Here is a 24855-nt window from a genome sequence, read left to right as displayed (position 1 = left end):
ATGCGGATTATTATTATTAAAGAGACGACTACCAGGTTTTTGTCCTGTCTGAGGTCCTTCAATTCACTGAACCATCTATACATTTCAGACTCATCTCTCAGTGTCCCTTCATCTCCGATTGAGCTATCATCAGTCACAAAGCTATCAGCTGAGAAAGTGACGTCACGATGCTATAAAGGTCTGATCTCATCTCCATGGTGGCCCTGAATGGACATCGCATATAAACCGAATCGCAAATATTCGCGACGAAATTCAAGACGTCGCCAATTTCGTCGTAAATTTGTTTTGCTTGCCTGTGCGGTATGCGGGTTGAAACCAATTCGCCTGCTGCTAAATCCTCCACTCACTACAGGGTCTACATTCATGTAGTCTAATGCAATTCTGTACATTAACTTTTCGCCTAACAACCATGGTCTAATAAACATTTGGTCCAGTCATCACTTCGTCTTATTACCAGTTCGTCTATGACCATTTCGTCTAATAACTAGTTGGTCTAATATCAATTTTATTTTCCTTAATTTCACCCAATTAACACTTAGTTCAATTAGACCAAATGACATATGGAATAAATGGCAATTAGACCAACTTGGTTATTCGAAATGGCAGTTTGACCATTGTGATAGAGGACGAACTGATGGTAGACCAAATGATAGCAGAGCAGTTTGCTTTAGATCACTTGAAAATAAACCATTTAAACGACAGAACGATATCCACTGCTATCCATATGCATAGGCGGATCCAGGGAGGAATGGGCCGAGGGCCCCGCCCCCCCCTCCCATTGGCAGAGCAGAAAAAAAGGAAAAAAAAGAAAGAAACAAAGAAACAAAGGAGGGGATGGAGAATAAAAAAAGGAAGAGGAGACGAGTGAATAAAATAAAATGAGGGAAGACATGGAAATAAAAAGAATCTTTCATGTCACTATATAAAATTTTCGCTCGCTTCGTGCTCACATTGCCGGTTAGGTGATAACTCTCATCTTGAACCTTTCCTTATCATCTGGTGTTGTTCCTGAGTCTTTTAAAACAGCATTTATTTGTCACCTTTGAAAAAAAAAACAGCCTGGAAACTAATGATTTCAAGAACTACAGATCTATTGCTAATTTGCCATTTCTTAGTAAAGTTCTTGAAAGAATTGTTGCTCTTTAGCTCCGAACTTACCTTGATGAAAAGGGGCTGTTTTCACCAAATGAGTCAGCTTATCGCCATTTTCATTCTACCGAAACGGCCTTGTTAAAGGTTCAGAGTGATCTTCTGCTTGCTAAGGATAAAGGACAAGAGGCTGCCCTTTTCTTTTGGATTACTCAGCTGCGTTTGACACGCTGGACCATGGTGTTCTTCTTCAACGTTTGGAACATGATTACAGCTTCAGCGGAACTGTTCTTTTTTGGCTGGAATCCAACCTTGCCGGACGGAGCCATAAGGTTGTTGTGAATAGTTCATCTTCTAGACCCTTTTCTCTGCCCTATGGTGTCCCACAAGGCTCCGTTATCGGACCTCTCTTGTACATCCTGTATACTGGTCCTTTAGGAAGGATTTTCAGCTCCCAAACAGGTATCCAGTATACTACTAATGCTGATGATACTCAGATATATATCACCATGAAGCCAGCTGATCGACGAGTTGTTGTTCAAAGACTGTCTGCCTGCATTGCTGATATCAAGCGTTGGTCACCTGACAACAAGCTTCAGCTCGATGAACTAAAAACTGAGATGCTGCATGTTTTCTTTAGGCTTAGGAGCTCAGGTCATTTACCTGTTTAGATTTTCTCGCTGGAAATATCAGTGGTTCAGATACTGTAAGGGACCTTGGAGTTATTTATAACAACTTTAGCATTAACCCGCATATCAGAAATGCGGGTTATTATTATTATTAAAGAGACGACTACCAGGTTGTCGTCCTGTCTGGGATCCTTCAATTCACTGAACCATCTATACATTTCAGACTCATCTCTCAGTATCCCTTCATCTTCGATTGAGCTATCATCAGTCACAAAGCTATCAGCTGAGAAAGTGACGTCACGATGCTATAAAGGTCTGATCTCATCTCCATGGTGGCCCTGAATGGACATCGCATATAGACCAAATTGCGAATATCCACGACGAAATTCTAGACGTCGCCAATTTTGTCGTGAATTTCTTCAACAATTTGAATAAACACGACAAAATTTACGACGTCTCCAATTTCGTCGCCAATTTGATTTATTCACGACGGAATTCACAGCGTCTCGAATTTCTCCGCCAATTTCGTCGTGAATTTGTTTTGCTTGCCTGTGCGGTATGCGGGTTGAAACCAATTCTCCTGCTGCTAAATTCCTCCACTCACAACAGGGTCTACATTAATTTAGTCTAATGCAATTCTGTCCATTAACTTTTTTGCCTAACAACCATGGTCCAATAACCATTTGGTCCAGTCATCACTTCGTCTTATCACCAGTTCGTTTATGACTATTTCGTCTCATAACTAGTTGGTCTAATATTAATTCTATTTTCCTTAATTTCGCCCAATTAACACTTAGTTCAATTAGACTAAATGGCATATGAAAAATAAATAGCAATTGGACCAACTTGGTCATTAGACGAAATGGCAGTTTGACCATGTTGATAATGGACGAACTGATGGTAGACCAAATGATAGCAGACGAGTTGGCATTAGTTTACTTGAAAATAAACCATTTAAACGACAGAACGATATCCGCTGCTCTCCATATGCATAGGCGGATCCAGGTGAGGGCGCCGAGGGGCCCGCCCTCTCCCCCGCCCCCCATTGGCTGAGCAAAAAAAAAAGGAAAAAAAAAGAAAAGAAAGAAACAAAGGAGGGGATAGAGAATAGAAAAAAGGGAAGAGGAGACGAGTGAATAAAATAAGATGAGGGAAGACATGGAATTAAAAGAATTCTTCATGTCACTATATAAAATTTTCGCTCACTTCGCGCTCACATTGCCGGTTAGGTGATAACTCTCGTCTTGAACCTTTCCTTAGCATCTGGTGTTGTTCCTGAGTCTTTTAAAAACAGCATTTATTTGTCACCTTTGAAAAAACACAGCCTGCAAACTAATGATTTCAAGAACTACAAACCTATTGCTAATTTGCCATTTCTTAGTAAAGTTCTTGAAAGAATTGTTGTTCTTCAGCTCCGAACTCACCTTGATCAAAAGGGGCTGTTTCCACCAAATCATTCAGCTTATCGCCATTTTCATTCTACTGAAACAGCCTTGTTAAAGGTTCAGAGTGATCTTCTGCTTGCTGGGGATAAAGGACAAGAGGCTGTCCTTATCCTTTTGGATTACTCAGCTGCGTTTGACACGCTGGACCATGATGTTCTTCTTCAACGTTTTGAACATGATTACGGCTTCAGCGGAACTGTTCTCCTTTGGCTGGAATCTAACCTTGCCGGACGGAGCCATAAGGTTGTCGTGAATGGTTCATTTTCAAAATCCTTTTATCTACCCTATGGTGTCCCGCAAGGCTCCGTTATCGGACCTCTCTTGTACATCCTGTATACTGGTCCTTTAGGAAGGATTATCAGCTCCCATACAGGTATCCAGTATACTACTAATGCTGATGATACTCAGATATATCTCGCCATAAAGCCAGCTGATCGAGGAGTTGCTGTTCAAAGACTGTCTGCCTGCATTGCTGATATCAAGCGTTGGTCATCTGACAACAAGCTTCAGCTCAATGAACTAAAATCTGAGATGCTGCATGTTTTCTCTAGGCTTAGGAGCTCATGTCATTCCTCTTGTTTAGATTTTCTCGCTGGAAATATCAGTGGTTCAGATACTGTAAGGGACCTTGGAGTTATTAATGATAACAACTTTACCCTTAACCCGCATATCAGAAATGTCTGTCGTTGTGCATCATTGGGTTAGTAGTGTGCGTGGCATGTTAAGAGATATACAACCTGCCAGCCAAAATTCGATATTTTCGTTGATGATGGATTGTCAATTTTTTTATCAATAGTGAAATAATATTTTATAAGCTTTCAGTTGATATATAACAATATTAGATAGCCAAGACAGATAGCCAAGCGCGATTGGTCCATAGCGCGTCACGTGATATGATTGAAATCAATGTATTTTCCCAGCCGGTCCACCTTCGATGAATATATTGACCAACCGGTCCATGAATATATTTTTCTACGTGTATGGTGCCCTCTTGTGGATTAGATGTTACCATGCATTATCCGCCTGCCTTGGGTCCAGGACCTGGACTGGGCTCGAACTTAGAGTTAGATCTAGGGCTAGGCCTAAACAAAGTTGATTTGAATAGAAAAGGGTCATTCACTGCGTTAGACTAACGTTACTTAGATATCTATAGATCAAGATCTAACGTTATATCTATACCAGTTCAATCAATCACTGTGAATATCATAAACATGCTGCACGCATCGTTAGGCCTAACTTTATCTTCATCATTAGAGGCTATCTAATATAACAGATATTGACTGATGGGATGTGTAAAAAAAAATTCTTTGAACCACCTAAAGGATTAATATTTTCCCTCGTGATCATATTTTCCCTCAGCGCTGCGCGCTTCAGGAAAATATAACCCCTCGGGAAAATACAAATCCGGCGGTCCAAAGAATGTTTATATTACACACCCCATCAGTCAATATCTGTATAATTTAATTTGGTTGCCAATATCCTACACAAGGATAATAAGGAGAAAAAAGTTTAAGCCTAACGTAACTATGCTCGTTTGAGAGCCATAATTCCTGGTTGGGGGGGGGGGGGCCGAACGCACGATAGCAAATAAAATATGCACAAGGGTAGTGAATACATAGTCTACACCGTCGTATAGGTGCTTTTCACTAAATTCGTCATTGTATAAATTGTGTTATATTTTATATCATATTAATAAGTTATGCTAATATATTCATAAAAAGGACACACTTTTGCTCTAATTTATTTAATAAAGATCAAAAAAGGCAATTTCTTGTAAAAGAATTCTGAATCATATAACATTTTTAACATATGTAACCTAAAAACAAATCCGTTACCGAATCAAATTTTATATTATTTCTTTTGTTATTAACATTTTTATTTTTGTTCTTTTCATATTAATTGTGGTCCTACAAATATCGTCCATTACTTTATTTTGGCCATAATTCAATAGCGTCGAATTCAAAAGACTCCGCTCGATAAATTGTTTTACAGTTTGTCCAGAGATTCTATATGTCTTCGATATGATTGTTGTTTGCTAAACATGGCTATACGTAACACTCAATGTCTGGTCTTTTTCTCCTTTAGGTCGTGGATACGAATTCTATTTGAAAAAAAAAATCGTTGTTAACTTGATTTATTATAGCTTTATAATCATATACTCGAATTCGTTTTCATTTTCCTTTTTAGATTAGTAAATATAAGCTTGGTAATGATATAAATGATGAGATGACTACCAGGTTGTGGAACTGTCTGAGATGCTTCAATTTTCTGACAGATCTAAACATCTCAGACACATCTCTCAGTTTCCCTCCTTCATCCCTCAACTACTATCCAGCACAGTGCTATCAGCTGAGAGAGTGACGTCACAATGCTATGAAGGACTGATCTCGTCGCTCCCTGGTTTGGTAAAGTTCGATATCACACTGATAATGCAGAGGGAGACATACCCCAGATGAACAGGAGGACAGAAACTCACACGCATCAACTTTCACGCACCGCCATCATTCCAACCAGAGAAGATTCGTGTATCGAGTGAGACTATGAGAACACTGAGTCTGCTGATCAGACAAAATATCAAGAACCTGCAGTCGATTGGTTTGTCTTGAGTTATTGATGTGAATGAAGAAGACCTTGTTGAACTGCTCGAGTCATCGACATCTTTGGCATCGTTGTCTTATATAAGTCTAGAGTGAGTCGGGTTTGTTTTTGTATTCATCTATACAGGCTTATCTTTCGCCAGTTTCAACTGCCACTGTACGGAAGGTCAAAAAGAAGGTACATGTATTAATGGATATTTGCTTCCATAACAGTATGGATCCTACTAGAACTAGTAAGATCTACGTTAACAGGAAGGAGACTCTGACTTAAAAATGTCAAGTTAGATCGGCTACAAAGATTTGGCACATAATTTAATCCATCCTTTAAATTGAATAAACAGAGGCCAGTCGGATGTCCTCAGGGTATCTCGATACCATTATGTTTACCTACATACCTCGACCCTATCTATATCGGGAGTGACAAAAGCAATTTGAGGTATTAACAACAATAGTAGTAGTAGTAGTAGTAATAATGGTAGGCGTAGCTTTAATCAAATCTGTCTATCTGACGGTCAATTAGATCGGGGTCGCCCTAGCCACTAACCCGTCTCTGTGGTTTAGTGTTAAGGCACCGGCGTTCAAAACTTGGGGCCTGGGTTCGATTTCCGGCAGAGACATATTTTCGGCATCACCAATTTTTCCAAAGGGTAGGTAGCTCTGGGGAACCTTGATTTAATCTACGCCTAGATTGTTCTCTTCATCCATTTCTTTCCAATATTTAGATAAAAAGAGTTGCCAAAGCTGTTGTAGATGTATAGCTTCACATATTTGTATACTTTCTCCAATACGTTTACTGTATCAAAGCAATTGCATTGATCCAGCTGAGGCTTGGCGGCTTGTCATTGTTCAAAACCCACCTTCACCCGACAAAAGAAAATTATAAATGGTATGGTGTCGAAAATCTGTCTATCTGACGGTCAATTGGATCGGGTCGCCCTAGCAACTAACCTGTCTCTGTGGTCTAGTGGTTAAGGCACCGGCTATAAAAGCTGGGGGCCTGGGTTCGATTCCCGGCAGAGACATTTTTTTCGGCATCTTCAATTTTTGCAAAGGGCATATATAGCTCTGGGGAACCTTGATATAAGCTCCCCCTATATATGTATATACATGTATATTACCTTCTCGCTTTACTCGGTTCTAACATAAATATAGTTCATAATAGCAACTAGGATGATATAGGATAGAAACTTATAATGTTCCTTTGCATATATTACTTAAGAAAAGAGCAGAAATTCTCCATTTAATAACATGAATAGAAAACGCACTTCATGGGCTAAATAAGTGACTCGCTTGTCTTCCGTAACTTATATGAGCTCACCAGTAAGTAGTCGGATGCTGCTATCCGATTAGTTTTCTATCATCATAACTCCTAGATGTGACTTTTGTATCTTCTCTACAAATCGATTTGTTCTAGATTTATCTCACTACGATGTGTTGACGCTTGAAGTGATTATTGCATATTACCTTCATAACAATATCTAACATGTCTAACTATTGACAAATCTGTTCCATTGAATTCTTAAGTCGCTTGTCTAATAACCTCCATCACAATGGCGGTCTCTTTTTCCTCCATGAATTATAAGTTCTGTTATGTTTTATCGACTACGCTTATGATAATAATGATACGAGTTAAAATTTGTAATATGATGAAGTCTTATTCTGATCATTATGATCACGAGGGTCACTATGATCAGTTATGAATCTCGAAAAACCCCTTTTATCAAGCATCAGTTTTGTATATACCGAGATATTGACTTGTTTACTGCGCTTGATATGAAAATAATCATCAGAGAATCGACAACAGACATTTTTTGGTCCTCTCTCTCTCTCTTACTGGTCACAATTCCAATGTTAGAACATCCAAAGAGCAACTCATTACAGTGTTCATGGTGTTTGTCACATTATTATTGCCGTTATATATATGATTATGAAAATATCATTATGATCATCAAAATAATTTTAAAGCTTATAACAATTTAGAACCCTGATGAATGGCATTTCGACTTTGATATCGCGGACGGTGTTCAAGTAAGCATAGGTGTATTAAGCGGACGGATATTATTTGTGTAACTTGGTGGTTACTATACTGTGCGTCCGAGAAAAAAAAACGAAACCGAAATATTTTTCGATGGTTTATCATAACTTTATCACAAATACAATAGACGAATGACCTACCATTTCAAAGCTAAGAATCTCTTCTTTTATCTGATACTGCTAAGATTTTTTTCTCATTCAGGCATGAGTGAGCAGAAACAATTTGAAAATGGGATATCAAAAGTAACTTGGCCTGCCGTATTTGGGTTTTAAAAAGAAAACCACATTCTTAAGAAGTTCAATATCTGCTCTTTAATTTGATACCTCAATTACAGAAAATGGTCGGAAAATAATAAAGTTCTGGTTCTTTGAAAACAGGCTTGAATTTCAATATAATTCTATAAACTGGGGAAGTTTTACAGGCTAGCGTTCAAAACCACTCGACACTCCGTTTTGTTGACGATCAGCCATGCATTAAGTCTTTTGTTACCGTGCGATAGCTTTAGTGGGAGAGCGGTGAAAAAAATGTTTATTTAATGAATTTATGGAAATACAAGCGTTCTTTCGAGGGATCATAACATTTTTACTTCTTCACCATTTTCTGTGATTAAGGTATCAAAGAAAAGAGCAGATATTTAACTTTTTATTTATATGATTTTCTTTTTGACATTGAGATACGCCCCGGAAAATGAGTTTTTGGCATCCTTTCTCCGAATTTTTTTGCTCACTCATGCGTGAATGAAGAATAATCTTGGTACTACCAGATGAAAGAGGATATCTTAAGCTTTACATTGGTATGTCATTGTTATGTCTATGTTATTTATGATTACGTTATGATAAATCATCGCTAAATCTTGGTTTCGTTTTTTTCCAGGGACGCACTGTATAACTGTAATGATATCAGGGGCAGATCCAGCTTTCATCAATTGAAAGGGGGATATTTTCCACATGTCCCCCACCCACGGCCGCAAAAAGCTGATATTTGCTTCTTTAAGAAGGTAGACACAAGAAAGACTTATTTCTAAAGAATATCTTAATAACTTTATTAATGCGAGCGCGGAGAGCCGTATCTTTTTTTATTTTAGTTTTCATGTTTCCATACCTTTAAATGGAATATTCTGAACAATTTTGTAATTTCAAAACCTGTGTATACAATATGAGTGCGCAAAGCTCTAATAGAAAATGTTCATGCACTGACTTTGAAATGAATCTGTTTGAAACTGTTTGCAGGAAAACATTTTAAAGGAGAATCAGAAATATTACGTAAAAGTTTGAATAATATCAGACAAGAAAGATTGATTTTCAAAAGCTTAAAAATCTGCAATTACAATTGATATGGAGACTTTAGATTGGTCCCATTGGGTATTTAATAGTGGTGTAAGACGAGGAATACTCCTCACTAAAACATTTAACATGACTAAAATGCCATTGTCATGATTGTTTTTAAAGTTTAATTTGAATTATTTTTTTTTCATTTACTAAGATAAGCTACTTTGTTGATATTTTTACTAACCCAGGGGAATAGTTACATCGAAAGAAAAATCCGTGATACTAATTTAAATGACATAATATGTTATTTCATCAAGTTATGAATATGTATTTCTGCAATCGTATTCTTCAATTGGGAATAACCCCTTTCAAGCTCCTTGTAGCTTTTAGGTTTTTCCATATTTCTCTTATAGGTTTTTTATAATCTCAAATTAATGTATCTGATTACAATGTAATTCAATTATTAACGTTTTATATTTTGAATGTATATATTTTGTATTTTTTTTTCATGAGAAATGAAATCACTCAATCAATCAATCAATCAATCAATCAATCTGATGCAGTTTTCTTACTACTAGTCATAATTTTTTCACCAAGTTTATGAAGATGATAATGATGCACGGCATTTGTATAGCGCCATATATCTGTCAAAGATATTCAAAGGCGCATTGGAGGAGCCAGCTAATCTAGGTCGCCAAGAAGGGCGCGCATACAGAACTGTAACCCGTAGGTCTCTCCTCCCTATAACTGGTTAGGGAATGCAGGTGGACCACTACACGGGGTTCCCCCTACTCTTATTCGAATAGTGCAGTGGGTTCTTAACGTGCAAAGGTTGTGACTCTCCTCTACACGGGGCCTCCAATTAACGTCCTATCCGAGGGACGGAGTGTTTTCCACTGTAACATAGCCTGCATCTATAAAACAGGGGGGGGGAGACGTTTACACACAACGCACTGGGTTCAGTCATCCGCCCGGGGTGGACTCGAACTTACGATCTTTGGTTCGACGGACAGATGCTTTACGACTGAGCCAACTTCGCTCTCCAAAGTTGACAATTTGACATTTGAATTGTTTTACGTTTCTTAATTTTAAAGCATCCCAAACTTTCACCTGTGTATTTTTTTATAAAATCATACACTGTAAAAAATAAAGTGTTATTTAGAACTGAAAGTGCTTATAGAGTGACTGCACTACGAGTGTAGATTTTCTTCTTCAAATTTAAACTACAAAATCAGCACTCGTCGTGCCGTAACTATACAAGCAGTGTAAGTTCTAAACTAGCACTTCATTTTTAAAGTGTAAGGTCCTCACCGTTTGTGGTTATAAAAAAGGCATAGAGTGTCTTGCTTTCAGGCTGGAATGCCTTTTTAGCTCGTGCTTTGCACTCGCATTATTCGATGTATTCTATTTATTCATGAGTCACTTTTCTGGTCTGTATATTTCAGCTCACGCTTCGCGCTCGTGTTAATCAGTAAGATGCACATATTTTTCATTATTGCAAAAAGAACTCATTATGTTTTATTTGCATTTTTTATTGAAATTTTCCAAGAGTTTGAGCATGCAATTCACGCTCGCTATACTACCCAAGGATGCCCGTTTAACAGGAATTGACCCACCCCCCCCAAAAAAAAAAAGAGAAAGAAGACGAGTTTTACAACATCAGCTCTTCATTTTTTCCAAATCGCTCGCTCGTTACACTCTCTCTCGAAAAATGATTTTTTTTTCATTTTGGGGCACTTAGGATTCAAATTTAGGTCTGGCTCCCAGATTCGGTATTATTCTTTTGTTTATTGACAAAAAAAACCGTTAGAGTACCTACTTGACCTATTTAGAATTTTTATATTAGAAGACAACTTATAGGCCTATAAATCAAATCCTGAGATTTTGAGTTAATCCAATGATTGAGAAACCTTTTTTAAAAGACAAGACAAGATTACGCAGGGATTTTATGCATCCGTTTTTTTTTTGTATTAAAGTTTGATGTAAAATGGGTAAATTTGTCGATCAAACAATTCTTTAATCTTTGAAACTTTACACCACAACCGTTTTGGTGCACATGCATTAAAAAGATATGACAATCAAATGGAATAGTGACATGTCATTTTGGGATGGGAAGTTTACCCAAACTAAACGCTTCCATTTTTTAATCTATTTTATAAAAAATGTATATACAGTGTATTACTTAGTTTTTCTTTCAGATTTTTTTTCAAATTAGCGTATATTTTCAAGCGTCTAAATAATTAATAAAAGAAATCACGTTTAGTTCTAGGATATCGTTTTTTTCTAAAATACCTATGTAGTTTCTTTTCACGAAATGCATGAAAGGTGTCAAGAAAAATCAGAACCCAAAATTAGTTCATGTATCACTTTTTTGGCGCTGTAATTCTTATCCAGCTTTTCTATTCTATTTTCCTTCAGATAACCAAATGCCATCTGTCTTCTGAGATGACTGCTAGAATGTGGTCTTGTCTGAGACCCTTCACCTCACTGAACCATCTCACCATTTCAGACTCATCGCTCAGTTTCTCTCTATCACCTCCTGAACTACCGTCCGTCACAATGCTATTAGCTAATAAACTGACGTCACAATGCTACCAAGGGTTGATCTCGTCACTACCTGGGTTGCGAGATATTGATGTCCAAAATGCAGCTACAGATGACTTTGTTGAATTTATCGAGTCTTCAACACGTTTGACTTCATTGCAACGAATTGAGATAAAGTGAGTGTTCATGTTCTTAACTCATTATTTGCCGAGGATGTTCATTTTTACCTTCCTTTGATGCAATCCCCCTCCCGATTATGTGTTCAAAGCGCTCTTATATTAATTCGATACTGTCAAGCGCCCTGCCCTTCCCTTATAACAGTCATTTATAATCGGATATCACGCTGAATGTAATATGTCGGCCTATTATAATATCCCAAACTGCTGAAAAAAACCTTTTAGGTAAACTGTAATGAGATCATAATACGTAGTAGGAAACACGTAGTAAAAAAAAGTAGATCCACTTAAACTGAATTCCTTTTCCATCGCTGACATTTATACCGATACAGGATGTGATGGCAGGAGACAAAATTATTCCGCAAATATGGTGAGCAAAGTTGTCGAGGTACTTAAAGGGATTTTCTCGCTCGTAGTCATAATTCATCTGGACAGCTGTTTGGCTGGATATTATATATAAAAAATGAGCAATAAAGTATATCATTACAAATGAATATGTCTATCACATCACAAAGTCCCTCCCCATTCTGTCTCTTTATCTGGTCATAATTTCAATATTAGAGCATCGCAAGAGCAATTCATTACAATGTTTTTTACAATAATATTGTCGTTACCGATAATTATGAAAATATTATTATGATTATCAAAATAACTTTAAAGCTCATAACAATTTTCGAGGCACTTAGTTCACATCTGACATGTCTGAATGATGTTTTATGGTTTATTATTATTCCCGTTATGAATTTCTATTTTTCTACAATTCAGAACTCTTGATAGATGGCGATTCGACTTTGATACCGCGAAAGGTGTTCAGGTGAGCATAGGTGTATTAAGTGGTTGGATAATATTTGTGCAACTTCCTTGTTGCTATATAACTGTAACATTATCAGGGCGGATGTAGCTTTCACAATTAGAAGGGGGGGGGATATTTGTGAAAATAAAAAAACGTTAATCATTTGTTTTTCCTCCTTAATGAAATAAAACAAGAGTTAAATGACATTTGACCTTGGTCATGTGACCTTGAACTCGCACAGGAAGTTTAGTGATACTCAATTGCTCTTTTTCATAAAAGCAAACGGCGCCCATGTGTATAATCTCTCGCTCCTAGGCAGGCGATACAAAAACGGAAATTCAAAATTAGTTTGAACGCTCACTGGTTGCATCAGTATTGCACTTGTTGCACTACAGTGCATATAAAAAACCGGGAAAGATTTGAAAAGTCTAAAAAAAAAAGTTTCCAATTATGATGTTTATATTTTGATGATAATATGTGCTCTAGGGTCTTATCATTCGAATGCCATTAACAGTGTTTAGTTTTGTTCATGCTTGAGGGAACACGAAATGTTTTTTTATCTGGGAAGGCTTGCATCAAAATGGCATATAATGTTAACAATAATGACCAGACATCTTGCTAATCAGCTGACTTTCTCTTAGCCATACTACAGCTTTCAACCTCATGTAGAGTATATGTTTGTGCACTCAACTGCGCCACTATGAATAGGCCTTTTCCCTATTGTATCTGAAAGAGCTAATCATTATCTTAAGCTCTGGGTCTATTCACAACTAAGTGATACCAAAGATAAATACAATGGAAGGAATGAGGTGTTTGTTTGTTTATTATGAGTCTAATTCTGACTCTTCTTCCATGTACATGTAGGGCTGCCTGTCACATCTATACAGCCCATGCACTTATAATGCATATTCTTATTTGAAGTATTGTAGTGATATGTCTTTGAGGGTAAAAGTACTCAAAAGCATGTATCTTGTAGTATAAGAATGCAAGCCCACTTTTCATCTAACACTACTTACCAGTGGAGATATTGAAATTAGCCCTGGCCCTTCGCCTAATGTATTAGTATCTAAGGATCATACGTGTATGATTGATAATAATACAAAATGTACGTACAAGTACATTTATAGTGTTACAGAACTTTTACAGCTTAACCCCTACAATGTCAACATAAGTCTGCCTCGCAAGACCCTTCGGATTGATGATGAGACTTGGCAGCAAATTACTGCACTGCGGATTAACAGAGTAAAGAAGACAAACAGAGGAAAGAGAGCAGGAAGACAGCATAGGGATAAAGTAGAGAAACTCTCCACGAAATAAAAAAAAAAACTGACTTGAATACAGACTTTTCAAGTAAAAACATTAAATTTGCTATGTTAAATGCAAGATCGGTGAAGAACAAAACTGCTGAACTTGTCAACTACATTCTTGACCATGAATTGGACATTGTTGCTGTCTGTGAAACCTGGATCACACAGAACGATGCTGCTGTGATTGGTCAGCTGACACCACGCGGCTTTACCTTCAAACACATTCCCAGAGCCGGTAAGCGAGGAGGAGGTGTAGCTGTGCTCAGAGTCAACTAGAGGTCAGAATCCTAGACTCTCCAAACATAACATCATTTGAAATTATCCAAATGTCGCTCAATCACAAACAGAAAGTGTTACATCTGATAAATGTGTATCGTCCACCTACTCCAACACAGTTTCAAAGTTTCTTGGAGGAATTCTCCAATGTTCTTGATAGACAGATCCTGTGTTCTTCTGACTTGCTGATTGAAGGGGATTTCAACATACCAATGGACTTGTCAACTCCTACTTCTAAATCATTTTCTGAGTTGTTAACAGCCTACAACATTGTTCAACATATTAATGAACCAACCAATAATCGTGGCCATGTTCTAGATTTGCTCATGACCCATAATGAGAATACTGTTAACCTTTGTAATATTTGTGTTGTAGAAGGTATATCTGACCATTCAGCACTGATGTGTGAATTAGGCCTTCCAAAACAAATCAACCAGAAGAAAATAGTAACAACACGAAATTTGAAATCTGTTGACCCGAAAGAGTTTGCAGATGACACCCATGTTAAGTATCTTATATCCGGTTGTTTACATGTTAATGGTGTCGATGAAGAAGTGGATATGTATAATACCTCACTCAGCTCTGCTCTTGATAAGTTGGCACCTGAAAAGCAGCTGAAGATTACAATTCACACCAATACTGCTTGGTACACCCCAGAAATTACTCAAGAAAAATTGATTCGAAGACAATTTGAAAGACGATTTAGGTCCACAAGGTTGGAGATTCACAAGCAGATATATCGTGAACAAAAGCAACGTGTCAATACTTTGATAAAGAATGCTAAGTTACAATACCATTCGAAAAAGATTGAGGATTGTGTGAAAGACACAAAAAAATTGTACAAAGTTGCCAATGATTTGCTTAACAGGAAACAAAAATCTCCTTTACCAGAACATCTCACTCATGGTGATCAGGCTGAGCTTGCAAATTGCTTCGATCAGTATTTTGTAGATAAGATTCTAACAATCCGGCAGTGCCTTTTAACTCCTGCCTTACACTCAAATAATGACACTGTCAGTGAAATTAAGTCAGAATTGAGGGATTATAAAAAATTCTCCAAACAAATCATGTGAACTCGACCCAATCCCAACAGATTTGGTTAAGAAGTGTTCCACAGTTCTGTTGCCTGTCATTACTAGAATTGTAAATACAAGTCTTAGTTCGGGAGTTGTACCACAGGTCTGTAAAAAAGCTGTCATCCATCCGACGCTGAAAAAAACAGGCTTAGATCAAGAGTGTTTGAAAAATTACCGCCCGATATCAAACTTGTCTTTTTTAGGTAAACTACTGGAAAGAGTTGTTTTCTCACAACTAACATCATATTTACAAGATAATGAGTTACTTGACCCACATCAATCTGCGTACAAGCCTGGTCATAGTGTAGAAACACTACTAGTTAACTTAAGAGATACTATTTATAGAGAAATGGATAATGGCAACATTACGGCACTCATGCTTGATATGAGTTCAGCATTTGACACAGTAGATCACACTATCCTAATTGAAAGGCTGAACTCATTAGGTATCAAGGGGACTGCCCTTGCTTGGTTCATATCCTATCTATCAGAACGATCTCAATATGTTAAAATCGGTAGTTCTATCTCAGGTTTAACTACTCTGAAGTTTGGGGTACCCCAGGGCTGTGTATTAGGTCCACTGCTCTATTCCCTCTATATGCAACCAATCAGCAAGATATTTCGTAAACATGGCATAAAATACCATTGTTATGCCGACGACATACAACTCTACTTGTCTTTTTAACCCTCCATGTCTGCATTGAACTCTGCTATCGCAAAACTTGAAGCATGTCTACAAGACCTTAAGACAAGACTTGTATCTAACTGCCTGAAACTGAATGATGATAAATCAGAATTCTTAATACTTGGATCGAAGTTTATGCTTACAAAAATTGACTTTCAGTCATGTCATGTCCATCCTGTTAGCTCTTGTATCACTCCGTCTAAAACAGCCCGTAATCTTGGGGTTATATTTGATCAGGAAATGACTTTTCGCAACCATATCACTCAAGTCCAACAAAATGTCAGATATCAACTACGTAATTTGAGTTTCATCAGAAAGTCACTGTCTAAACCTGCAGCCGAGATACTTATCCATGCTTTAATTTCCTCCCGTTTAGATTTTTCAAACTCACTGTTCTCTAACCTCCCACAAAAAGGCTTGACAAAACTTCAACGTCTACAAAACTCTGCTGCCCGTCTCCTAACTTACACTAAAAAGTATGACTCCATCTCACAAATCCTCCAGTCCCTTCATTGGTTGCCTGTTGGTAAAAGAATCACCTTCAAAATTCTTTTACTAATACACCATTTGATTTATTCTCTCTTCCCCACATATCTCAGCAGCTCTTTCTCAAAATATCAGCCTTCACTTAGTCTTCGCTCATCATCTGATGCCCTATTGCTCCAGACACCCAGAACAAAACACAAATGGGGGGACCATGCATTCTCTGTTATAGGACCAAAGCTATGGAATCAACTGCCTATCCAATTACTTCAAATTTCATCTAAAGAAACATTCAAGTCCCAGCTAAAAAAATTACTTAATCTCCCATTAACAGTTTAATATTGTGTTTTTTTCAGGAAAATTGAAATTCTATTCTTGTTTGTTTTCTATTACTGTTGTGTTCTCTGTTTATTTTCCTTGAAGCGCCATGAGCACCGAAAGGTGGACCTGTGCGCTATACAAGTAGCCACCATTATTATTATTATTATTATCTGTGCCATAATTTCAGAATTATGCTGTCATATTTAATTTATTTATTTACTCTTTTTATTACTTTTGTTCACTTGAACCTCCTTTACCTTTTAATTTTCCTTCATGAGTAAGAAAATAATACTTTTTGTCAATCGAAGCAAGGAGATTTGCATTATTAATTTGGAAAACTTCTATTTATTCAAATCCTTTTGAAATAATTATGTTATGGTACCTTTATAGACATGAAATCCATTTTTCATTCAAGAGGTTATCAATTCCTTGACAAAATTCAATTATATAAATTAGCGTATATTTTCAAGCGTCCAAATAATTAATGAAAAAAATCACGTTTAATTCTAGGATATCATTTTTTTTTCGAAAATACCTATATAGTTTCTTTTCACGAAATGCATGAAAGGTGTGAAGAAAAGTCTGAACCAAAAAAATAGTTAATGTATCATTTATTTGCGCTGTAATTCTTATCCAGCTTTTCTATTCTGTTTTCCTTCAGATAACCAAATGCCATCTGTCTTCTGAGATGACTGCTAGAATGTGGTCTTGTCTGAGACCCCTCACCTCACTGAACCATCTCACCATTTCAGACTCATCGCTCAGTTTCTCTCTATCACCTCCTGCACTACCGTCCATCACAAAGCTATTAGCTAATAAACTGACGTCACAATGCTACCAAGGGTTGATCTTGTCACTACCTGGGTTGCGAGATATTGATGTCCAAAATGCAGCTACAGATGACTTCGTTGAATTTGTCGGGTCTTCAACACGTTTGACATCATTGCAACTACTCAAGATAAAGTGAGTGTTCATGTTCTAAACTCATCATTTGCCGAGGATGTTCATTGTTACCATGCCCGGATGCAATCACCTCCCGATTATGTGTTCAAAGCGCTCTTATCATATAAGATTGGATACTGTCAAGTGTCCCGCCCTTCCCTTACAACGGTCATTTATGATCGGATATCCCACTGAATGTAATACGTCGGCCTATTGTAATATCCCAAACTGCTGATTTTTTTTTTTTAGGTGAACTGTAATGAGATCACAACACGTAGTAGGTAACACGTAGTAAAAAAGTAGATCCACTTGACATGCTTGAACAGAATTCCTTTTCCATCGCTCACATTTATACCGATACAGGATGTGCAGGCAGGAGGCAAAATTATTCGGAAAAGTGGTCGAGGTAATAAACGGATTTTCCTCGCTCGTAGTCAAAATTCATCTGGACAGCTGTTTGGGAGCAATACATATTGCATAAAAAGGGAGCAATAAAATATATCATTACAAATGTACACGTCTATTACATCACAAAGTCCCCTCCCTCCCCCCCCCCCCCCCCTCCTCTCTCTCTTTAACTGGTCATAATTTCAATATTCGAGCATTGCAAGAACAACTCATTACAATGTTTGTCACAATAATATTGCCGTTACCTATAATTATGAAAATATCGTATGATTATCAAAATAACTTTAAAGCTTATAACAATTTTCGAGGCACTTAGTTCACATCTGAATAATGCTTTATGGTTTATTATCATTCCCGTTATGAATTTCTATTTTTTCTACAATTCAGAACTCTTGATAGATGGCAATTCGACTTTGATACTGCGAAAGGTGTACAGGTAAGCATAGGTGTATAAAGTGGTTGGATATTATTTGTGTAACTTGTTTGTTGCTATATAACTGTAAAATTATGAGGGGCGGATCGAGCTTTCACAAATAGAAGGGGGGATATTTGTGATTATTAAAAAAATCTTAATCATTTGGTTTTCCTCCCTAATGAAATAAAACAACGATTGCTTCTCATATATTCATTACTGTCCCAGGGGAAATCGGTACTTAGAAAAAGAAAATCCGTGCCATTGATATGCATAGCATATGATAAAATTGTCCCTTCTATATGTCATACTTTATTTACCAAGTTGCCGATTCGAAATTAAAATGGCTTCACCTATCTCAATTTTAAAATAGCCAGAAATTTCCCGTTACTTTAAAATGTTCGCCTATATAACAATTTCCCTTTTTTAAACTGATTTGAAAATTGGAATTCAAAGCACCGTTTGGAATCACAAAGAGGATGACAATCTCACTTAACAAAATAATCGAGCGTGAAGCATGAGTAGATTTAAGAAAAAAAAATCTGAATATTGAATATTTAAGCATATTTCTTTAACAGAGAGTAATAACAAGTCGAATGCATCTGGCTCTCTCGCATGCATTATGCGATATTGTAACAGTGCTGACTTTGAAAACAGCTATGAAAAATTATTCACAAAAGAAAGCTTCCATATGATAATAAATTAATATTTTGATTGACCCAACATGATCTTTGACCAAAATCATGTGACCTCAAAACGTATTCGAAACATACTTGATAACCCTTATGTATATGTTTAATGTCTAGATCCATAATTTTTCAAAGTTATAATACCAATTAGAAAATACCCCCAATACGGCCCAAGTTTATTGACCCTAAATTACCTTTGGTTTTAATCAATTGACCTGAAACATACACATGATTTTAATGGATGGATGTTTACTCTTGTGTTCAAGTCTTATGAACTAGACCCATAAATTTTTAAAATTATGACAATTCCACAAATATCCCCAATATTATCAAAGTACGTTGACCCTAAATGATATTTGACGTTGGTCATGTGACCTTAAACTCGCACAGGAAGTTCAGGGATACTCAATTGCTCTATTTCATGAAATCAAATGGCGCCCATGTGTATAGTCTCTCGCTCCTTGGCAGGCGATACAAAAAACGGAAATTTAAAATTATTTTGAACGCTTACTGGTTGCATTAGTATTGCACTTGTTGCACTACAGTGCGTATAAAAAACCGGGACAAATTTGAAGAGTAAAAATAAATAAAAATCAAATTATAATGTCTATACTTTGGTGTTAATATGTGCTCTAGGGTCTTATCATTAGAATGCCATCAACAGTATTTAGTTTTGTTCATGCTTGAGGGAACGGGGAATGTTTTTGTTTGGGATTAAAAAGAAGGCTTGCGTCAAAATGGCATATAATGATAACAATAATGATCAGACATCTTGCTAATCAGCTGACTTTCTCTTTACCTTTTCATTATCTGTGCTATAATTTCAGAATTATGCTGTCATTTTTATTTACATATCTATTTATTTACTTTAATTTTTATTTTTTCACTTTAACGCCTTTTACCTTTTAATTTTCCTTCATGAGTAAGAAAACAAGACTTTTTGTCAATCCAAGCAAGGAGATTTGCATTATTGATTGGGAAAATCAATAATGCTTTAAGTGAAATAAATTATGTTATGGTACCTTCAAAGACATGAAATCCATTCTTCATTCAACAGGTTATCGATTCCTTGACCAAATTAAATTATATGCTCGACAGGACAAGCGGGAATGAATTAATGTCTTTTTTGAAGGAGCTAGATCTGGTAGATCGGGTAAAATGTATTAAAAACTTGTGAGTGAACAAAGCGAGCACACAAATATTCCCACTTTTTTATTACAATATCAAATTTTGTGGTAGATTTTGACATAATATTAAAAAATAATATCATTTTCTACTTTCTATTTTTCTTTTTATTTCCTTACCACTTTTTTCTTGGTCCTGATTTTTTTTTATTGAGGTGGGGAGGGGGTATCATTCCCGAGCCTCCGCTCATCTGTAAGGCACTGTTTAAAAGGCAAAATAATCTTTGTAGCACACAATGAAAGGATTTGGAAAAAAAATACACTTAAAGAGTCTTGCTTTCCTGGTGCAGGGCCGTCGCCAGGGGGGTGCGGAGGGTGCGAACGCACCCCCCTTCAGAACCCCCCAAAAAATAAATAAATAAAAAAAAAAAATAAATAAATAAAAAAAACCGGAGGGGGGGGGGGTAGGGATACTTGAGGGCTCTTTTGAAAAAGATCTGGCCGGCGGGCTATATAACTGCATGAAATTGAGTTAATACGTTGTTTTTTGTTTTTTTTTTTCATAAAAAGCACCCCCCCCCCTAGAAAAAAGCTGGTGACGGCCCTGTGGTGGAATATCTTTTTAGCTCTCTTCGCACTCGCATTATTCGATGTATATTAGTCACTAAACGCAGTCCTTATCAGGATCATTTTCTGGTCAGTATATTTCAGCTCGCGCTTTGAGCTCGTGTTAATCATTTAGTTAGATGCACATCTTTTTAATTATTGTAAAAACAACTCAATAAGTTTAATTTTCATTTTCTATTGAAAATTTCAAAGAGTTTGAGCATGCAATTCACGCTCGCAACACCTCCAAAGGATGCCCTTTTAGCAGTAATTGACCCACCTCACCCCCGCCCCCCCCCCCCCCCAAAAAAAAAAAAAAAAACGAGTTTTACAACATCAGCTTTTAATTTCTTTCCAAACCGCTGGCTCGTTACACTCTCTCGTGAAAAATAAAGTCGAAATATATCTTACCATAATCAGAAATCACTTCAAAATGGTTTTGCTCTACTTTCCTTTTCTTTGCTCCGCCGCCCTTCTTTTTTGCCTTGTTTTTGCCGCTTTTTTTTGGCCTTAACCACAAACGGTGAGGACCTATAGCTGACTTGAAAAAAGGATATTCTAAGCACAGACTGAAATCACGAAGAGGATGAAAATCTTACTAAACAAATAATTCAAACGTGAAGCGCAAGTATTAAAAAAACACCATGAATATTGAAAGTCTACACATAATTTGTAAGAGTGCAGGATATCATATTTATTCATTACTAATACTAAAATGGTATATGAAATAAATTTGAATACGAGATGTTGTTTGAAAGTTTGCATGGTGGCATGTACAATTGCTGATGTGGTTAACGGTACACCATGTGGAGTATTATAGAAACAGTGGATAGAAGAAGAGAAGTGGATAGGCGAGAAAGTGGAGATTTGAGAATAGAGTATTCTTTCTTGAAAATAGTCAAAAGGACTGTAAACCAGAAGGAATGTTGAGTGAGAACAGCTTGAGTAGTAGAGCTGATGAGGAGATGCTGGCTTGGGTCGGCGAGTAGAGATGATGGGTAGTAGAGAGACTCGACGTTTCGGACAGGTTGACTGTCCGTCTTCAGGAGTGAATTTGAATACAAATTGTATTGATCTAGTTTCGTAACAATATGATGACGAAGCATAATAGTTATTCAAGCAAATTTGCGCCGTGATTTTTTTTTTCATTTTTGGGCACTTAGGATTCACATTTAGATCTGGCTCCCAGATTAGGTATTTTTCTTATGTTTATTCACAAAAAACCCGTTAGAGTACCTACTTGACGTATTTATAAATTTCATATTAGAAGACAGCTTATAGGCCTATAGATCAAATCCTGAGATTTTAAGTTAATCCAATGATTGAGAAACCTTTTTAAAAGACAACACAAGATTACGCACGGATTTTATGCATCCGTTTTTTTTTTGTATCAAAATTTGATGTAAAATGGGTAATTTTGTCGATGGAACAAATGTTTATTTAATCTTTGAAACTTCACACCACAGCTGTTTTGATGCACATGCATTTCAAAGATATGACAATCAAATGAAATAGTGACATGTCATTTTGGGATGGGAAGATTACCCAAACTAAACGCTTCCATTTTTTAATCTATTTTATAAAAAAAGGGTATTTAAAGTGTATTATTTGGTTTTTCTTTCAGATTTTTTTTTTCAAATTAACGTATATTTTCAAGCGTGTAAATAATTAATAAAAGAAATCACGTTTGATTCTAGGATATCGTTTTTTTTTCTAGAATACCTATATACCTATATGTGGAGCGTTGTGGCCCAGTGGATAAGTCTTCTGACTTTGAAACAGAGGGTCGTGGGTTCGAATCCCAGCCATGGCGTAATTTCCTTCAGCAAGAAATTTATCCACATTGTGCTGCACTAGACCCAGGTGAGGTGAATGGGTACCCGGCAGGATTAATTCCTTGAATGCATGAGCGCTGAGAGGCAGCTCGAGCTAAAGCCGGGGTAATAATAATAATAACGCGCCTCGGAATAGAATATTTCTAGATAGATGGCGCTATATAAATGCCTATTATTATTATTATTATTATTAGCTTCTTTTCACGAAATGCATGAAAGGTGTGAAGAAAAGTCAGAACCCAGAATTAGTTCATGTATCATTTATTTGCGCTGTAATTATCCTGCGTTTCTATTCAATTTTCATTCAGGTAACCAAATGCCATCTGTCTTCTGAGATGACTGCTAGAATGTGGTTATGTCTGAGACCCCTCACCTCACTGAACACTCTCACCATTTCAGACTCATCGCTCAGTTTCTCTCTATCACCTCCTGAACTACCGTCCGTCACAAAGCTATTAACTAGTAAACTGACGTCACAATGCTACCAAGGGTTGATCTCGTCACTACCTGGGTTGCGAGATATTGATGTCCAAGATGCAGCTAGAGATGACTTTGTTCAATTTGTAGAGTCTTCAACACGTTTGACATCACTGCATCGACTCAAGATAAAGTGAGTGTTCATGTTCTTAACACATTATTTTCCGAGGATGTTCATTTGAACCATGGCCGTATGCGATTTTTCCCCTGGTTATGTTTTTCAAGGCGCTCTTATATTAAACCGATAGAGTCAAGCAACCCGCCCTTCCTTATAACGGTCGTTTATAATCGGATATCACGCTGAATATAATATGTCGACCTATTATAATATCCCAAACTGAAAAAAACCCGTTTAAGTCAACTGTAATGAGATCCCAATACGTAGTAGGTTACACATCAAAGCAAAGTGGTTGAGGTACTTTTAAGAATTTTCCTCGCTCATAGTTAAAATTCACCTGGACAGCTGGTTATTTGAAAATTATTAATTAAAATAGGAGCCATAAGGTATATTAATGCAAAGTTATACGTCTATTACATCACAAAGTCCTCACCCGCTCAGCCCTTTCTCCTATATCAAGATATGGAATTATAGTTCAAAAACAAGGCAACAATGTTGCAAAGGTCCTGTTGCCATGGCAGCACCTTATTTTCCTCTAGGAAGGTAAAAAAAAATATTTATAAAAATGTAGAATACATATACATGTATGATCATCGTTCCATTTCCCTAGTTTTAAAGTACTAATCGAGATATGTATGTGATTTATTATTTTTTTATTTTATATAACATCTTAAGCCATTGCCATAATAACCAGATAACATCTATTAAAAAAAACACAGCATGAATGACAAGGTTATGGACTGGTGAAAAATACAATGAAAATTAATTCAATGCATAAGGTTAAACTTTCTCAATTAATTTAGAGGAAATTTAATATAGTGAGTGTTCTGCATGAACTAAATAGAATGAGAAAACATTGATGTTGCCTTGGTAAATATTTGAATTGAACGAAAACTATCAATGTTCCAAATGGCCTGTTGCCATAGCAACGGCTCATTTACCCAAGAAAAGTACCAGTTTTGACAAAAAGAGACTGTATAATCTATCCATTTCTTATATATTAGGGTAAGAATGTATAGCTTTACTGTTAACATTCAAATAACATCTAAAGCCATTGTCATGGCAACCAAATAATATATAATTTGAAGAAAAATAATATGGTTGATACGAAAATGGACAGGTGGAAATGCAATTTATAACAATTAACTCAAGGTTTGACCCGTCATAAGATTTTGATGGACTATAAAAACCCTCATAAAATACCCTCAACATATGTCTTTCTGCCTTTTCTTGTGGTGATACAAACACTTTATCCATGGTGTATTCTTTAAAAATCTGTATTACAGAACACATGATATGCTGATAGATGTGATAAAAGAGGCATTTTAAATGAAATGTAAGCTAAAGTAATGGGGAAAGTTGTTCACAAGTGACGTCCACTAGCGTACCTACGGGTAGGGCAGGGAGCAGGCTGCCCCCTGTCCCCCTGACGTGCTTGAAGACCTTTATTGCCACCCCCCCCCTCGACGAGCTTGAAGCCTTTTTTTTTTTTGCTTGTCAATTTTTTTTTGCGGACGGTT

General features: G+C 36.7%; 1 protein-coding gene and 1 non-coding gene across 2 annotated transcripts; both read left to right on the top strand.

Moving 5' to 3' along the window:
* LOC121417733 lies at window positions 1-23354 on the top strand. Its single transcript, XM_041611466.1, has 8 exons — window positions 1-102; window positions 5467-5594; window positions 6102-6123; window positions 11482-11783; window positions 12549-12597; window positions 17386-17687; window positions 18462-18510; window positions 23049-23354. Exons 1-8 carry the CDS (start codon window positions 1-3, stop codon window positions 23352-23354), a joined length of 1260 nt encoding a protein of 419 aa, XP_041467400.1.
* TRNAL-UAA lies at window positions 6711-6782 on the top strand. Its single transcript has one exon. It is a non-coding gene; the product is annotated as a tRNA-Leu (tRNA).
* Window positions 23355-24855: the final 1501 nt, after the last annotated feature.

The sequence above is a fragment of the Lytechinus variegatus genome, chromosome 6 (genome assembly GCF_018143015.1).
Source record: "Lytechinus variegatus isolate NC3 chromosome 6, Lvar_3.0, whole genome shotgun sequence".
Lineage (NCBI taxonomy): Eukaryota > Metazoa > Echinodermata > Echinoidea > Temnopleuroida > Toxopneustidae > Lytechinus > Lytechinus variegatus.
The sequence above is the reverse complement of the archived record's forward strand: the minus strand, read 5'-3'. Positions and strand labels throughout refer to the sequence as shown.